Source organism: Strix uralensis, chromosome 15 (assembly GCF_047716275.1).
Source record: "Strix uralensis isolate ZFMK-TIS-50842 chromosome 15, bStrUra1, whole genome shotgun sequence".
NCBI lineage: Eukaryota > Metazoa > Chordata > Aves > Strigiformes > Strigidae > Strix > Strix uralensis.
Genome location: NC_133986.1, coordinates 16031733 through 16050264, shown reverse-complemented (window position 1 = coordinate 16050264; position 18532 = coordinate 16031733). Strand labels below are relative to the sequence as shown.

Genomic DNA, 18532 nt, shown 5'->3' with positions numbered 1-18532 from the left:
TAACTTGACTTTTGGTAATTTACTGGGGTTTGTGTTTGCATTGTTAGGAGTAATTATGTTTGCAGACCACTACTATTTTTGCAGGCTGTACTGATATGAACTATTTATCTAGTTTGGCCTGAAGTCCCTTCTTACAAGTTATTTCCTGTTTGATAGCTTTTGCACCTCTTAGATTTGCTCATCTGGAAGTTAAAGAAATTGTTGCTCAAAACCCTAATCATCTGAGTCCAGTGGATTTTAAATAGATTTCTTAGTTTATCAAAGCTTCTTGATTTGAAATGGTTGAGTTTTGTGTTGAGTGCTGACTAGCAGTTAGTTGAATGTTTATCACAGGTGTTTAGCTTTGACTTGGTACATTAACTTCCTCTTTCCTTATATGGTTTTTTTGTTTTGTTGTTGTGAAATTGTGTAAAGAATACATGTACTACCTACAATTGCACAGGTTTGTCAGCAGGTCTTGTGCAGCTGCCCGTAAGTATTTCATGTGATAGAACTTGTTTGAGATGTTAGAATAGAAGAACCTTTATAAACTTAGGGTGGTATTCATGCTGCTGAATCTCATTCTAAGATTTGTGGCTTTACAGCTTCCAGCTCTAATAGCTTCCCATGGTATGGCTAATCCCCAATTATATAGAATTTATCCTTTTGAACTGATGAGTGTTCATGAAACCAATATTTTAGCTGAAATAACTAGGTTTAAATGCAATTAAAGTGGCAGTTATGAGTTGCATATATTATCCCTTCTAAGTTTATGCTGCACTGCTTAAGCGAGTTAATTTGAGGGGAAAAAAAGTGCTAAAAGGAGAAGATCTGACAGTCCCTAGCTCTGCATGTTACACATTTGATCCCTTTTCTGAGACAGTCTAATTTAACTGTATTGTCTGATGTGCTCTAATGAAATTAGATGTTCGGCCAACTTTGTCAGCTAATAATAAATAACCACATACTAGTTAAGTAGTTAATCACTATTTCAAATATGAATAAATTGTGATGATTTTCAGAAAAACTGTAGTGCAGTCTGCTTTTTTTCTGGACTCCTCGGTGGATTAAAAGTTTCTATAAGCATTGTAAAATGTCTTTATTCTCTGTGCACAATGACCCTGGCTTGGACATGAGCGAACTCTTCAAGATCAGCTTATTCCAGGGAGTGTCTGGCTGGAGTCTCATGAGTGCTTCAGGCTAGTGGGGGCTGTTAGACTACAGACGATTGAGTTCCACCTCAACCCCACTGGTTGTTCCAGCTGCTCTCTTGCTTTTTGCTTACGCTAGCATTTGTATGGCTGTATTGTGAACTGGATCAGAAACAGATATGGATTAAGAGCTGCTGCAGTTTTTTGTTTGTGTGGTTTTTAAAAGTTTATCAGATTTCGTTGTTTGAAACTGCAGTTCTCTTAGCAATTGTGTTTTTGATTGCATACTCCAAAGACTGTGGTTTACATTTTTGTGAGCTGGCGGTTGCGTATGACATAGGGGATTAAAACAGCAGTAATTTGATACCACGAGATTAGTTCTGAGTTTTATGTTATGAATGCTGCTTCCTTCCAGTGACAATTTATCTTTTCCTGCTTTGTAGGAAAAGGTAATCATGGGCAGAACTGATGTGTGATGGTTCTTTCTGGGACTAAACTGAAGGCTGAATCGCGGAAGTGGAGGAAAAAACATTTGTCTGTCTTCCTCCTCTGGTTCAGCAAAATCTAGCCAAATTCTAATGCAACAGGTCACTGCTGAGAGCTCAGGAACTGTTACGCTTGCAACTTAATCTTAACTGATAATGACGCTGTCAAATAAATTACCTTCTGTAAAGGAGTCACTGGTCCAGTGAATCTTTACTTTTCAATTTAGTAATGTTATACATGTTTCTCCTTATAGAAGTAAACATAAAACTAATAGTAAACCTCAGACTCCTGAAAATCTATCTTCTACACATGGCTTTGCTGGCTATAGGAATATTTGTGGGTATTTAAATACTGTGTTATCTTTGAGTTGCAGAAAGACAATGGGACCACTGGCATGCTGACAGAAAACGTGTTTCTCCAAGAAATTGAAGGGCAGAATCAAGAACGGTCAGCTTTCTCTCAAGCAGTTACGAAGTAAGAAATTACTGAACATGAATTAGCTTTTCAGAAGGGAAAAAAAGCACAAAATAACTCATTTTCAGTTAGGTCGACAGGGCTAGTCCTACATTTTTTGCTTGATGGGGCAGATTTCAGTATGTGTCCTCTTCCCTTTTCTTATCCCAGTTTTTCCTAGTTTTGTCTTGTTTTTTCAAGAATGCAACAGAGTTGTGAAGGTGATCAGTACTAAGGTTTTTGGATTATCATATCTCTTCTTTATTCTTTTGGTCCCGTGACTCTCCTCTTGCTTTTCTCCTTGTTTTTGTAATACTTTTTTATCCTCAAACTGTTTTTCTGTATTTCAATATATCTGTAAGTCCTTCTTCTATCTATTTTTAATACAATTTCTTTTGAAAGAATTTGAAGCATTTTTTTTCTTAGTTGATGCACCTCACTAAATCCTGTCACTCAATGGCTTTCTAACTCTTAAATGTTCGGATCTTTACTGCTTCCACAACTGGAATTCTGTAACAAATGAAACCTTCAGACTCGTTCCTCTTTTGGTCAGGTGGTGAAGTTTCTTAAAGGTCACAATGGGACTTGATAACCCGGAATGCTCCTTCTGTTATTTTGCTTACTGCCACAATTTAATGAGAGATGTGTTTTTAGTTTTTCTTTCTTTTTGCTTTCTTCCTAGAGAAGATAGACTAGTAGTCTTGCCTCTTTTCCTCTCAAGATCCAAGAAATAATGGGGGAAATAGAGAATCTGAAGCATAACAGTAACTTTTTAAAACAGGAATGTTTATGAAATGAAAAGCAAACTCCATTAAACAGATGAGAAGTCATATACCTGTGAAACTTACCGATGAGCAACATTAAGACAAAGCTCACATAAAATAGGCTTGTTGCAACAGTTTCTACTTAAATCTAATTGTTGCTCTTTCTTTCAAGACTCAGTGCTTAAAATGCTGATTTTTAACTGGACAACTCTTGCTAGAGGGATTTTCCCCCCGCACCCCCCCCATTCATGCTATTGTCAGGAATCAAGATGATGAAATAGATGACTGTTACAGATGGGTTCTGTTCTTGATCTCCTATAATACTACTTTAATGTTGGAAGAAGGTTAAGGTTAAATTATTTTATCCAGGTTAAACCGTAGAAAATAAAAAGCAGCTATTGAAATACCATCTGGTCATTACTAGATAAATGTTTTACACTGTTCGTGTCTTAAATAAAAGCTTTTCCCTTACTTTAGACCTTTTTCTCAACTTCCACAACTTGGAACAACTACCTTCTGCATAGTATCTAAATTCAAATGAGACTTCCAAAGATTGAAAGATGTAAGCATTTTGTGGTCTTATGTGCAGAAAACAAATTACTCTTTCTTTTTTTCTTAAACTCATTTTCATCAAATGCAATGGATTAGCTTTTTAACAACTATTTTAGAGCTTAGCTTCTACAGAAGCTGGATATGGCCTGTAAGCAATGACCTATTAAACATTTTAACCTATATGGAAAACCTGACTAATTATAAGCTAGGTTTTTTTCCCCATCTACTGCTTGTATAATTATTGTGGGCAGTGTTCTGTTGAGAGTAGAAAAATTAAATGGTATTTTGTACATATAATTTAGGTAAAGAGCAAAAGGTAGTCTTTACTATTCTGGCTTGTGGTTAATACCATCTTACTTTGCCTTAGTTTTAGACTTATCTTTTGCAATGTTTCATAAACTTTCTTTGCTTTCAGATTGAGGACCAAGTTTCCTTACACCAATCAGCAAGCAAATCCAGGCTTTGTACTGAGTCCAATCATGCTTCAAAGAAATATAAGTGGGGAGAGTGCCAGTATCAAGGTTTCTATAGAAATCGAAGAATTCCAGCAACCAGTAACTTTTACATGTGATGGTATGTTTCTGCTTTTTTAAACTGGAGTTTGCTTAAGACTTAAGATGGTGGGTTAAGACTGTACACTCAGTCTAGGGCAATGGCTTTCAGTTTTTGTAACCCCTGGGTCTCAGGTGCGTGGATTGCTTGTGGGGAATGTGGAAAAGGTAACCGAAGAACCAACCTAATTCTGGGTCAGTGCCTCCATCAGAAAATATTTGGAAGCTGACAAAGTGAAACATTTTTTTAAAAAAGGAATGCCAAGCAAACCAGAAACACTATTCTATCTACAGCTGGGAATGTTCAAACTGTTTTTCAAGACTTTGACCTACTTTATGGTAGTTGAGGGGACGATGACATCAGGACTGAGATTCTTAACTTTTATTTTAATTTTTTATTTCAACACTCTAACATGTGTCTAAAACTCTTGCAGGTTATCTAAAAATTCAGACAAATTGCTGTTGGGAAATAAGAATTTCAGTGTTTATTACGTATTACTTGACTTCAGTATATGCTTATGAACACAAACACTGAAATGATACCGTTGTGATGTGCCACAACTAGCTGGCCCAGTCTTGTGTGTAACCAGGAGTATTAGTTTGGGGTGGAACTTTTAGGTTTGCCTTGTACAGAAAGTTATATTCTCTGTGCAGTCTTGACTGCACAGAATGCTTGTATTAAAGGCTGTAACTCTGGATGCTGTCAACTTCTGGCAGTTCTTGATAAAGTGACTGATAATAAATTACCTCAGAAGGAACATACTTCTTAGCCTCTCTGCTGCTGTAGTCTCTTAGCCCTTGCGAGGGTTCCTGTTCCCAGACCGTGTCACATGGTAGTGGATCTGTGCTGTGATGTGTTATCATTTGGTTATCTGTAACAGCGTGGATGCTTTAGAGTTGGTTATTCTCAAAAGATACTAAGTTGCTCTATTACTCACTTAAACTAGCTGCTCTGTTGGAAAACAAGCTCTCAATGCCTAAGTGTTTTCATTCTATTTTAATTTGCTGGGCCTTAGAGTTATTCTGCTGTGATTTAATACTCTTGTTGTTAAGTAGTGAGGGGATTGTAAGTGTAGCTTAGGAATGGTTTCTGCTCTTCATCCTTAAGATTACATTTTCCTAATATTACAGGCTTAATCTTTTCCTACAAAAGGCTTTGGTAGCGTAACTAAAATGTTACAACTTCAGCCTTGATTTCTAGAAGTTTTGTGAATACCTTGGAACATGTTTTACATTCTAGCCCTACATATCTCACTCTTTGCACTCTCAGGTCTCTTTTTTCTGATGCTGAAACTAATCACAGGTAAACTACTTGTCTTCCGTAGCTAGTGAAATACAGGTATCTGTAGCTCATGTGACTAGTAATAGGCATATTTAAAGTTATTCTCTTCCTTTAATTCCTTCTGTTCTTGGTCAGATTGTTGCAGACCTTAGCATCCTAATGCTGGAACTACTTTAGTATGGTTTTCAGTCCTGCTCAGAAGGAACTGCAGCCTTTCATTGTTCTGACAACCCTGTGTTAGAAAGGAGCCAGGAGGGAGACAGATGAATTTTAGAGCTTATTTGGGTATACATATTCATTTTATATCTGTTTATTAGACTTTACAGGGAAGTACAAGTCTACCTGAGCGATCATTGAGTGTCAGCAAGAAACACATATCTTTCAATAAGACAGAGGGCAGGGAAAAAGGTGGTAACATTATCTTTGTGTTACTCCACTAGGCTTTGCAGGACTGTCAGACTTTCGCCAATGCAGCCTGTGACTATAGCCCATAAACTGTTAGTATATCTTTTTTCCTCTATCAACCACCATATTCTCTGCTGAAGGTAGTACAGCAGTTTCACTCCAGATTAATAAATTGAATAGTCTTAATAATGACATAAATAGTGTTTCTGCATTCATACTTCTTGTCATTCCTTGTTCTTGAATGCCACATACTCATTCTTCATATGCTATCAAATACTTTTATGCTTGTAATAATTAGTTATCTGTTAATGAGGTGAAGCACTTGTGTTACCTTGTGGAAAATATTGTTGTGGCCTTACCTCTCTTATCCACCACAGTAGTAACATTTCTTTCTTAAAAAAAGGTGATTTGGAAAAATTAGGAAGGTCCCGGGGGGGTGGGGGGGTGGGGGGGGTGAAGGGAACCACTCTGAAGGTACTGATGAAAAAATGAAATACTTTTGCAGAGTGTTTTTTACAGAATTTTGAGGCACTTATTGATATTGTTTGCAAATAATTTAAAAAAGATCATAAACTGGGTAGGGAGGGGTAGAGAGCATTTTGTACTTAAAACATTTGTGGTGTTAAAATGTATCTGTATTTTTCATCTGTGACAACTGGTGGCTGCGAGGGAATGGATTTTGGGTTTGACTGGGATTATTTCTTTTGCTCTGTTGCTGGATGGAAGAGAAAGACTTTTCAAAAAAGCATTGGGAGACTGATGTGAAAGTACTGGTAGTTAAGAGTTGCTTTTTGTAAAGGCTTGGTGATGCTTACTGAAATATGATCTGTACAATGCAGAAACTGCCCTAGACAAGTGGAAAGGAAAATGAAAAAAGACTTTCGGTAGGATTTGTCTCTGCTACAGCTGATACTTCCTCAAAAGCAGAACAAATAGAGAAGTTCCATGTCCAGCTCCTCAGATAATGTTTTTCAAACTTTAAGCAGCTCTGGAATCATTTACCTATTTGATGTCCTTGCTAAATAAGGCAAATTTATAATTAAAAAAAAAGGCTATCCTCATATAAAAACTTCTGGAAAACAGAGTGCAGACTGCATTTGTACTTTTGGTCAAGTGACTACACAGTATCCTAATTTTAAAAAGGATTTGTTGATTTCTTTAACTACAGGCAGGTTTATAAGATGCTTTTCTTTGCAAGGAAAAAAGTGAAGATCTCAAACTACGAAATTTAGGGGATTATAGAAGCGTAAGAGTCTTCCCTACAAGTATAAAAATAAATTTCATTAATAACTACAATTTATGAGTGAACAATGGTTAATATCACTTGCTGTGGATTTATATTTAACTTTTAGATGTAATTTCTTTAAACAGTGAGTTCCCCTGTTGAGCTTATAATAATGCAGGCACTTTGCTGGGTGCATGATGACTTGAGTGAAGTGGATATTGGCAGCTATATCCTGAAAGTCTGTGGCCAAGAAGAAGTTTTACAGAAGTAAGCAAACTCTTCTTCATTAGTATTTAACTTCATGCTTTTTCATGGTAGAGTTACTGGAAAGTGTATCTTTAACAATAAATGTGTGAAAGCAGAAATCTTAAAGATGTGAAGGAGTCACACTTTGCACAAAGATCAGAAGTCTTTAGAGTGGCTCTGGGTACAGCAAAGTAGGTTCTCAACACCTTCCTAGAAATCTGTTCTAATCTGCCATCTGTTGTGTTGAACACAGGTTTCTTTCAGATGCAGATTTCTAGAGCATTTCTGTACGTAGATGTTGTAGTCTTCAGCTGCTCTTTAGATCCGAGCAACCAGGAAGAAAAATCTACTGATGATTTCTATTAATCTGAAATAATCCAGGGGGGGGGAGTGGGGTTGGTTTTTTTCAAAACTAATGCTTTACAGATCCCCATTAGTCTGGATTAGACTATATGGTTTCAATGTTAGCCACTGTAGTTAAAAGCTTTGGCAAAAGTATGGGTATCTGTAATAGTATACTAAAAATTATTCTGTAGAGGTAAAAATCAGGTCAAGAAGTATGGTATAGAGGTTCATTCAACATTTCCTTATTTTTGAGCAAACAGGTTGCCTTAAATATTCCACATGAGTTTTTTTGAAAGATACTGAATATTTTTGGTGTAACTATAGCTGTCTTTTGTTTAACAGTAAGCACTGCATAGGAAGTCATGAATATATTCAGAACTGTCGGAAGTGGGATACAGAAATCAAACTGCAGCTCTTGACCCACAGTGTAATATGCAGAGATCTGGCACGAACAGTAAGTATTTACTTAGTGAGTATTGCAGCAGCAATATAAGTCTTCAGGAGGTTGGGAGTTTGCATCAATGTTAATGGATCTGAGGTGTACCCTTTCTGTGTTATTAACAAATTAGTATGTCTGCTTGGTGTTGGGAATTGTATTCAATTATACTAAGAGGAAATGAAATTCATACTGAATTTTTGCAAGGCAAATAATATAAATATGGATAATCTCTCTTACTAGACCAAGTACTGTAGCTGGAAAAAGTATGCGTGAATTTGGACTAAGCTTAAGACCTGAAAGAGAAGCAACAAATTTCAAAGTTAAATAAGTTGAGAACGGTTTTTGAGTTTAATTAGATATGTATCAGGCCGTCAAAGAGGAAGGGAGGAATATTTGATATCTGCACAGTTAGGCACTTGATTGCTCTTCCTTCCTTCTTCCCCCTGTCCTAATGTGTGCATGTTTTGTAGACTATTAGTTATTTCTTTTCCCCTTTGAAGAGATCACCTGATATCTTTCCCCTTCTACTCCACAAGTATTAGTAATGAAACTTCTAAAACGGTATTACAAATTGTAGAAAGGTGAGAACTGGACTTAATGTCTATTACTTTATTGCAGGAAGATGATGACAGAACACCCATACATCTAACCAAACACCTCTACAAAGTAGAAAAGCCTTTCAGGGAACCTATTATAAGGTAGCGTTACGTGGTTATTTTAGTAATCAAGTCCACTGCTAAATTTCTGATCAAGGTTACGTTATGCTCATGAGCTTTTGTTCAATAACTACTATTCCTTGCAGGTCTTCAATAGATGAGCTTCTTGATGTCTATCACAAGCAAGTTAACATAGCTCTTAAAAATGAGGTAAGTTGTTGCTGAACCCAAAGTAGCATGAGAAAATTTACTAATGAGATAGCTGGAAATTCATCTGAGATCTGAACGAGCTGTCAGATGAAAACAAGCTTGTGAACGAGCTGTCAAATGTAAATTTGGAATCATGGAGTTTTAGGTTGCTTTTAATCTTCCTAGCTTTTCTTGCAAACATTACCTAATCATCGCAATTAGAATTGTATCTTCCAAGTCCTGGGGTGCAAAATAACCTTTTCCTCAAAAATGCTGGAAGAGATTAATTTAGGAGAATAGGGAAAAAGTTTGTATCAGGACTATGTCAGTTGTCAGCCATGAATCGTATATTGGTAACAGATAAAAATCTACACAAAAGTGAGCAGTAATAGGTGTGTGCAATGGGAGGTATAACTGAAGCATGCTTGGAACATACAAGTAAGTTTTACACAAAGTATAGTAACATCTTACTCTGCGCTACTGGATTAATTTAAAATACACTGTCAAAACCATTGTCTATTTCAGTGTGTGATAGGTATCTTAAAACAGTTTGCATGTGGAGTAGTTTGAAGTGATTTCCCAAAGGCAAAAGCTAGCTGAAGATAACCTGCTTTACTCATTTCTAAAAGGAGAAGCTTAGTTTAACTCCTGATAGTAATGTAACTTGGGAGACCTAAATTCTTAAACGTTAGATAACTATGTTTCTTAAACAGTTTCTATATGAACAGTCTTGAAATGAATGACTTAATTATAATACTTTTCATTTTCGCTATGTTTGTTTGCCTCTCCAGGAATGCAGGTCTGAACAAGCTAATGTCCACTATTTACATATTCCCTTAATGTTATTTAATTCCCTTGATGGTGATTCACCATGTTCTCAAGCATAGTTTTGAACACAGTCTTTTGTAGAAGAGTGAGATGTTACTGTTCCTTGATATGGTGGTGGTTTTGTTGCTTTGCTCTTGCAGCTGCTTCAGCTTGCTTGTTTAACTGTGATTTCACAGGCTGAGGTGAGGAATGCAAAACATCCCAATTCAGGCTTATGTTCTACTCTTTGTACAGTCTTTTTGAGGATGGGAGATGTAGCTTGTAGGTGATGATGATTAATCAGCAGTTGTTGCATTTGAAATTTTTTACTTCCTGAAGTGAATCCCTGAATTCATCAATAAAACTGTCGTTTTATTGAGATCAATTTGAGAGCCTGTGAGGAAAATAGCAATGGAAATCCTGCTTTTCATATGTCAAGACAGCTGTTATCTTCAAAGTGTTAGCTTTGAAAGTATGGCTTAAATATTTACAGTGTCTTCTGACTTCTGTGGTTATTTTCTTACCAGGACAAAGTTAATTGTTGCCAGGTAACTCCCAATCCAAAAAATTTTTGATTCAGATGGCTTCCTTCCTATCCATTTGTAGGAAAGTCATGAGAATGTGTCTGGGAGGGTGGGGGTTGGGAATCAGTTTACATCTTACCAAGAGGATGTTGCACTAATCCCTCTTATTTGGTTTTAAGTGCTCATAAGTGATTGTGAAAGAAACCTATACATTAAGTCTTTAAAAAGTAAACAGTTATTTTGAAGCAAATATTTTCATTTTCTACATGTGTTTTTTAAGAATGAAGACTTTGCCTATAATAAAAAAACCCCAAGAAACCTAGGATAACTTAGATTGAAGTGGCTTTTCTTATATTTCAGTAAAAGAAGGAAGGGAATATCAGGAACATTTTGTCTTAAGCAGTCTATCAGCATTTTAATTCTCTGATAAGGTGAACTATTCATGTTAAGTGTATGACCCTCCCTTCCTTTCCTCCTCCAAGATGACTGTTTGCAATTGCTTCATCTGGAAGAACCATTTAAATTAAATGATGTACAAGGCAAAAGGTGCAACAAACTTTTTTCAAAAGTATATTAAAGTGAAGTAAAAAAGATTAGGTTCCATGACAGAAGCTGTACTGTAGTGTAAGTGTAATTTGAACCTATATGTTTAAGAGGGCTGAAATTGAAACACTGCTTATTTAACATTCCTTCCTCACACTAATTGAATATAATTTTTTAAACTACACTTTCTTTTTATGCCATGAGGGAATCTGAGCTTAATATTTCATTAGAAAATACTTGTTTGCCAAGAGGTTAATAGAAAAATGGTTGGAAACCTCCAAATGTTTCCTGGGACCTCATTCTAGAATCTGTACTACTATGTTTTTGGCATTGATAACTGAGCTATAAGGAAGTTCTCAATACTGAGGCATTTGTTTAATCGTTACACCACAGTTTAATATAACTGAGACATGCATCTCATAATGAAATTTTTGTGGTGATTCATTCTAAAAAAAAATAAAATTAATAATGGCATTCACAACTGTGATCAGATCAATCTGTTCTCTCATACATTCCTTATTAGAACCAGCATAAAGCAGTAGATCACGTAATTAAGACTGTCAGAAAAATCTGTTCTGCACTGGATTGTGTAGAGACTCCTGCAATAACGGAATCGGTAAAGAAGCTAAGGAGGGCTGTTAATCTCCCAAGGACTAAAAATGCTGAGGTAAACTTTCATGCTATAAATTGTGTTCTGAGGTATGCTTTTAAACTCTGAAAAGTATGATTTCATAATCTTTGGTAGTTGCAAATACCAGCAACAGTTCAGTCAGGGTTATGGTGGGGTTTTCTTACCTGTTATCTTGCATTTATTTTAACATCTTTGCTGTTGATGCATTAATTGTTTGCTCTTGGAATCCTTTCCTGTTCTAAACGACGACTTTTTAAAAACTAGTTTTAAAATACTGTTTTCTGATTCTGTAACTAGACTTGTGTCACAGCAGATTCCACTAAATCTGGCCAAGGGGAAACTGACAGCTAGCTCATGCCCTCTAAAATCAGTTCTGTTATGCTTAAAGGAGGAATTCACATCATGTATTTTCTGTGCATATTTATGTGAATACCAGTAGTATCTTAAAACTCTTAACAGTTCATGCTTCTGCATTCCTGAACATATGAACAAAAATAAAATCTCTGAAATAGCACAGATTTTGATGGTAAAACAGCCTTACAATGAACAGTTCACTCGAACAGAATTGGTCTCGAGTCATGTTGTCAAAAATAAGTCATTAATCGGAGAAGTGTGCAAATAAAAAAGCTAAGTAGTCTTGTAATGCTATTTCTGTTGTCCTGCTGCCTTATTAGAGTGGTGATTCATGTGCTGTTCTATTTGCTTTTGACTTCATCAGTTCAGTGATATATTTGTATTACTGAGCAGAAGTCTTGCAAAATGCACAGACCAAATATAGTTGTCACGAGACCTGAAATTCTTGCAGGTAAGTGCCGAACACATATTAAGAAAACTTAGTGATATTTGAGTTTTGATAGGAGAAAGCTGTAGAAATAATTAGATTACAGTGTTAAAGTAACTTCCAAAAATAATGCTATCCCAGTAGAATTTGAAGAAGGTACTTTTTTATCAATAAAACCCTGCAGTCCTCTTGTGATGAATGTTGGCTCAAACAGTGATGTGTATGAAGGCTTACAGGATTGCTTTCAGAAATTAAATTGCTGTAAAGATTGGAGTCAGTGGCGTCTAAACCCTATGTAAGATATTGTTTGATTTTTATTTTTTAATTTTTTTAAAGTAATTGTTTTGTGGTTGAAAGAAGTGGCTGAAAAGTAAAAGAAAACAGTAGGTTGTCGAGTGAAAAATTATATATAGTGCTGTTTCAACAGTTTGGCATCCTGTCATCCAGAAGTACTTCGACTACTTGACAAGTATGGTGGAAACAAAGCAGTTTTTCTGAAAGGAGAAAATGATGTGATTTCCCCCTGCCCCCCACCAAGTTTCTGCATGTTTTTTATAAGAATGTGAAGGTTTTTGGTAGTTAAAACTTGATATTGACAAGATGCTCAGCTAGTACACTAAGTGTAAGGAGAACTTTTGTTCTTCTGCAGCAGCTGTGGCAATCTTAGACTTTCTCTGAAGTATTATGAATTCACTGGATTTTGTTTTTAAATCACAACCTTAGTTTTCATTAGAAGTTTTAGGTTTATCAGAATTTGAATTTGGCATGAAACCCTTCCTTGTTAGAAGGGAGTAAATTCCCATGATTTGTTTGTCACCTTTTGGCTTCAACAGTGTCCTTGTTGAGACTAGACACTTCTGTAATACTGTATCATGTTTAGATTTCCATTTTAGCAGATCAAGGAGCAGACACAGCAGATAGTACAAAGTGACAGTACTTACTGTTCAGTTTTCTCAGTTTAACGTTTTTTTATTCGGTAAATTTATAGAACTCTGCCTACAAAAGATACCTTAACAAATGCCACAAACAAAGCAGCTGTTCAGACTTAAATTACTGGGTAATAGAGCTATCAGCTTCTGCTTTCATCTGTAACAGTCCTGACCGAGTTTTATTTCTACTCAGAGAAGTTAGAGCATCCTGAGCAATATTCCAAAGTACCGTGTCTTTTAAGAGTTCATAAAGGATGTCAAAATAGCTGTGACTCAACAAAACATGAGCTTTTGAACTTGGTGAATTGTTGCTGCATGGTATGTAAATTGTGATGCTGTCAGTTAGCTCTTGAGGAACTTTGAGTAAAAAGATGTTACATAAACCCAAATATGGGCCTAATTCAGGTGTTTCATAACTTCTGCACAAGGTACTTAAAAGCAATGGAAAATTAATATGGGTTTCTTGGTACTGAAATTTGCTCTAACTTTACTGTCTAGGTATCCTTAAAATGTGGTGATGACACTAGCAACAGCTCACCTGGTGAGTTAAGTTCTTCAATTTTATTTAAAAACTGCTTTCAGGTGGCTCTTTTAGGAAGATATGTATTAAAGATAAATTATAATTTAGTTTCACTGCAGCCTGAAAACCCTCTGAGAGTCAGTATAGACCAGTTAACAAGAGCAGTTGAGGCCCTTCTGCAACTCCACATGAATTCATGTAGCAGTTCTGCAGCAATTTCTGCAAAAGACAGTAAGAGTACCAAGGAAGCATGGACTGCAACAGAACATCTCCAGTTCACAGTATTTGCTGCGCATGGAATTTCTCCTGGTTGGGTATCAAAGTAAGTAATTTATTAATTGTAAAATTTATCCTTTTATGGATTATTTTTGTTTAATATACTTTCTTTTCCTTGTCCAGTTATGAAAAATACTACTTGATTTGTTCTCTGACCCATAATGGAAAAGATCTCTTTAAACCTGTTCAGTCCAAGAAGGTTGGCACATACAAGAACTTCTTCTACTTGATTAAATGGGATGAACTGTAAGTGAATTCAGCATGTTAAAACTCACTAAAATATTTTGGTTTAGCTAGTACCTACCTAGCTTGCTGCTGAATACAGGTTTTTCAAGCAAGTTTTTGCTTCAGATTCCATTTGAAGTGTTGAAAGAACAATGTGTGAGACTTACTGACCAAAATCAGAAATATTTTTCCAAATGGTATTTCACTGTTCGTTTTAAAAGTGGTAATGGAAATGCTGGACAAGTGCCCTGTGCTAATGTTTTTTGTAGTATACAGTTATAAGGAGTTGGGGTGGTCATAGCATTCCTTGTAATGGGAACAGTTTGTGCTGCTCAAAGAAGGATGAATAAAACTGGCTTATAAGCAGTGCTCAAATTATGTAAATGGGGAGGAAAAGCAACTCACTTTTACTAACATTAATGCTGAATCGTTTTTTGTTCCAAACACTAGTAACAACTTTGTATCTGAATTTAAACATGTAATTTAGAATTATTTCTATAAAGAGCAGATTCATAAGTACTTAAGAGTATCTGTCTATAGCATATGAGAATGTCTGGTTCGAGCTACTAAGCTTTAGTTTCTCTTTATGGGGCAGGGGAAGAGGGTAGAAAGGAAGAAGGAAGGGCATGGAGAAGAGAAATAAGGAGAGGATGGCAGGTGATATCTGATAACTGAGAGGGAAAAATATTTTTTTCATGTCTATACACAGCTTGCTCTCTTCCACTTAATAGTTATCAGGCAGCCTGTCATAACTGTCATAACTGGAGCATCAGGTGAGCTCTATGTTGTTGTATATCTATTTTCCTGACAGTTTTTTAAAGCTCAGAGATAGACCCTGAGGAATACACTGGAAGTCTACAGTGACAAATTATTTCAGACCATGAATGAGAGTTTCAGGTTCTAGAATGACTGCCTTTAGAGAGTACTCCAACTACCTTTTTTCTGATGATGTAAAGGATTACTTGTCAGACCTTTTGCTAGCAAGGACTAGTGTATTACAGTGAAAGATGTGTTAGATTGCTCATAAGCTGCTTAATATAGTTGTATTGTTTTAGTGAACTGGCTTAGTAGTATGCTGTGATAACTTTTAGAATGATATTTTGGTGTGTTACACAAAATCAAACTTAACATTTTAAGCAATAAAAACAGTGTAAACAAAACAGTTGGAATTACTCAGTGAGGTATATACTTCTCAGCTGCTTTCTTTATGGGTGCTGTTTTTGTAACATCTAAATTTAGCTTTCAGTAGCTCTTAATAGGTTGTTTAATTTGGATGGGAAACTGTTGTCAGCTGACCCTAAATCTGAGAGGTTAGGAGACAGCTAACATGGAATTGTGTGTGTCCTCATAGTGAATAGAGTGGGAAGACTGGTTACGCTGGACAGTGCAGTTCTGTGTAAGGAATGTGATTTAATAGACAAAGATTAAAAAGGGTTGTTCCAAATCTGGCTCCAGTGCAGAAGTGTAATCTAGCAGATTTTGCAAGCCATTGGTACAGGAGATAGTGGAGTGAAATATAATTGCATGAAAATGTAACACTTGTTCTTCAATGTTAATTCACTTTTTGAAAGCCATGGGCATCAACAGATTATGTGGATAAACCTGTAATTTACTAACAACTGTCTTTCCTCTGACTGACTTAATACTTCTATTTTACAGAATAATTTTCCCCATCCAGATTTCACAGCTGCCTTTGGAATCAGTCTTATGTCTGACTTTGTTTGGAATACTAAATCAAAATAGTGGGAGTTCTCCTGACTCAAATAAGCAGAGAAAGGGCCCAGAAATTTTGGGTCAGGTTTCTCTACCTCTTTTTGATTTTAGGCGGTAAGTCTCCGAAATATGGGTAAGATTATTAATATTATTTACTCTCTATAAAGCTTACTCCATTTCTGTAACTATAGAAACTTCTTCTCTGCTATTGAACATAGTAGGTCTTGATAAAGATAAGAATCGTAAACTATATTATTACAGAAATAATACCTTCAGTGAAATAGGGTACAAAGCACAGTCTTGTGTTGTAGTATTTCCATCTAACTGGATGAAAAAAATTGACTGCTGGAGGAAGTTGAATATTGTTTGGATGAAAGTGGTTTTATTTGCATGTTATTTTCATAATAACGTGGGCCAAAAGAGGTCACATGTTCTGTAAGTACGCAGCAATTGAGTATGTAAGCATAACTCAAGTCAAGGAGTCCACTGATGTTCCACTCAGTTGCCCTAAAAGTCATATGCAGTGAAAGTATCTGCAGGTGGCACTGTCTATGGAATTGATAGCTTTCCTTCTACTGAAGGACTGTGGTCCTGGTAGGTGGCATTTCATGAGTTCTGATGTCTGGGTAGAAGATCTAAAAGTACAGTATATTGGCTAGAGGCAGTTCAGTCAGTATTCACATATTTTAGCAGATAAAGTGTAAACAGCCAGTTCTCAGCCGATTCATGAGCCATGGTGATAGAGAATGCAACTTGTAAAAAAGTGTTCGCAGCAAGCCTTGTATTCAGTAGGAATAATGTCTAGTGCAATACAAAACAGAAAAGAATCCTGACAGCAGGTAAACAATGTGCTATGCTTCCATCATGTCACTGAGGAAGAAGCACTTTTGCCTTAAAACTGTCTTAAGATAGGAAAGAATAGCTCTTATCTTCACCCAGTCCTGTTTATAGAGCTAAATATGGTGATGGCTCAAATTTTTAGAAATAAAAGATCATTAATGTAAAATGGCTGCAGTATTTCTGAGTACTATTATTCTTTAGAGGCATCTCTTCCTTGGCTGCAAAATATTCAGTGCTGCCTGTTTCCTAAGTTTACATGTACAGGAGCCAAACTGGAGAATTTTGGATATTTTTTTTTTCTTTAATCCTTTTAAAAAATCCTAAATCTGATAATAGGGTGGTAATATATAAGCCAGCAAAAGAATCAAAATACTCTTTTAAAATTTAGATGTATTTTAAAATACAGGTGTACTTTCATAGATAGGAAAAATAAGCCATTTCTTTCATCAGCCTCTCTCTGAGTAATAGAGATCCTAGGATATTCTGAAATTACTCCTTTTGATTCAGAGCTAGATTTATTAAAAAAATTAAAGGGATAATTAACTACTGTGTTAAACTTATGGCATATTTCTAGTTTGAACTGACTGCCTTTCAGGTACAGCTGCCTCATCCTGCTATACCTTTTTTCCTAAGAATGAAAAGCCTACTGTAACTTTCCTCAGTTAAGTGTTCCTAGATTTGTTCAAGCTGCCTTGTCCTCAAAACTTCCATTACAAAGCGTATTCCAAAACACTTATCACTTTGGTAGCTGTTCAGTGAAACATTAACCAATAGACTTGAACCATGGATGCCAGAGTTAGGCATGGTGTTGTAGAAGTGATCACACCATTGCAGGATAGCATCAGGATTTATGCTTAAGATTTCCTATTATTTCCTATTTATACGTGCTTCTGACTTCTAGGTCTTACTGGAAGCTTAAATTATCTAATTGTCAACCAAGGCTGCAGAAAGACAATCAACTCTTTCCTGGACAGTTACTTCTGTGTATTACTTATGTCTGTTCCATGTGGTTTGCATCCTCTGGTTCTAGATATGGGTCTACTTGTTCCACTTCCCCTTTTGTATGGTGACAATTCCAACAACTTAGGGATGCTTAAGAGTTTAGGCTTTCCTGCATTGCAAAGATGGCCTGCAGCTGCTTTCAGTCACCACTGAAACTTGGATTTCTTTTTATAAATTATGCTTATTTCAGTGTTCTGTTTAGATGTTGCATTTCAGTCTCCTATCTAAATACCACATTTCACAGTATTTAATTGAAAACATAGCTTTTGTTTTGATCTGAATTGCAAATTGATCTTCATGCTGCATGGTGTTCTCATAGTAGTTAGTTTGGAGAAAAAACTGTATTTTCTGTTTATGCAGAGCACTACAATAGAATGTGTTGTGCCAGGGTTTACTGAATGGCCTCTATATGGCAGCTGTGGAGATGCTAGTGGTCTAATCCACTTGCAATGTATGTAATTAAAGATACCAGCCAAATATTCCAGTTATAGTTGAGAATACCATCAATAGCAGGCAGGAGCTAAAACTTGTAGCTAACTAAAACACAGAAAGAATAAAAGGTCATATATGTGCTTTGGAAGAATCTGTAGTCAAATTAAAATCCCTTCGGATAAAGTGTCTGTGGAGTGCCTTAAAATATCTTTACTTGTGGGTGAGACAGAAGGCTGTGGCAAGTATATTAAACTAGAGAATTATTAAAAAGAACAAGCTGTTCAGTTACACTTCAGTGGCATGATTGAGCAATCTTAATTGGCATCATAAGCTCCCAGTTAATCAATATTTACATATAAAGAACTGTTCTTTGAAACACACATAAACCTTAAAACATCTTTCAAAATATACTAAAGGCTTGGCCTTCAAGCAGTCTTCTGAGACTGTATTTTAATTTTTTTAAAGACCGATAGAGGTTTTCTGTGCCTAACATTTTGCATTTTAATTGACTTAGGAAGTATCCTCAGTTGTGCCTTACTACAGTTGGAAGCTGTATTAATATTGGGGATAAACTGGCAAATACAAA

At 36.0% G+C, this 18532-nt stretch overlaps 1 protein-coding gene across 5 annotated transcripts in view; it reads left to right on the top strand.

Moving 5' to 3' along the window:
- PIK3C2A (phosphatidylinositol-4-phosphate 3-kinase catalytic subunit type 2 alpha) overlaps positions 1-18532 on the top strand; it is a 73574-nt gene that overhangs the window by 37122 nt on the left and 17920 nt on the right. For 4 of the 5 annotated variants that reach the window (XM_074884519.1, XM_074884518.1, XM_074884520.1 and 1 more), the window contains 11 exons: positions 1984-2090; positions 3801-3958; positions 6995-7115; positions 7782-7893; positions 8497-8576; positions 8681-8744; positions 11121-11264; positions 13437-13479; positions 13567-13780; positions 13858-13980; positions 15619-15786. In XM_074884519.1, the coding sequence (XP_074740620.1) occupies positions 1984-2090; positions 3801-3958; positions 6995-7115; positions 7782-7893; positions 8497-8576; positions 8681-8744; positions 11121-11264; positions 13437-13479; positions 13567-13780; positions 13858-13980; positions 15619-15786 (1334 nt within the window). The remainder of the gene's footprint in view (positions 1-1983; positions 2091-3800; positions 3959-6994; positions 7116-7781; positions 7894-8496; positions 8577-8680; positions 8745-11120; positions 11265-13436; positions 13480-13566; positions 13781-13857; positions 13981-15618; positions 15787-18532) is intronic. The other variant, XM_074884522.1, reaches the window with a different exon arrangement.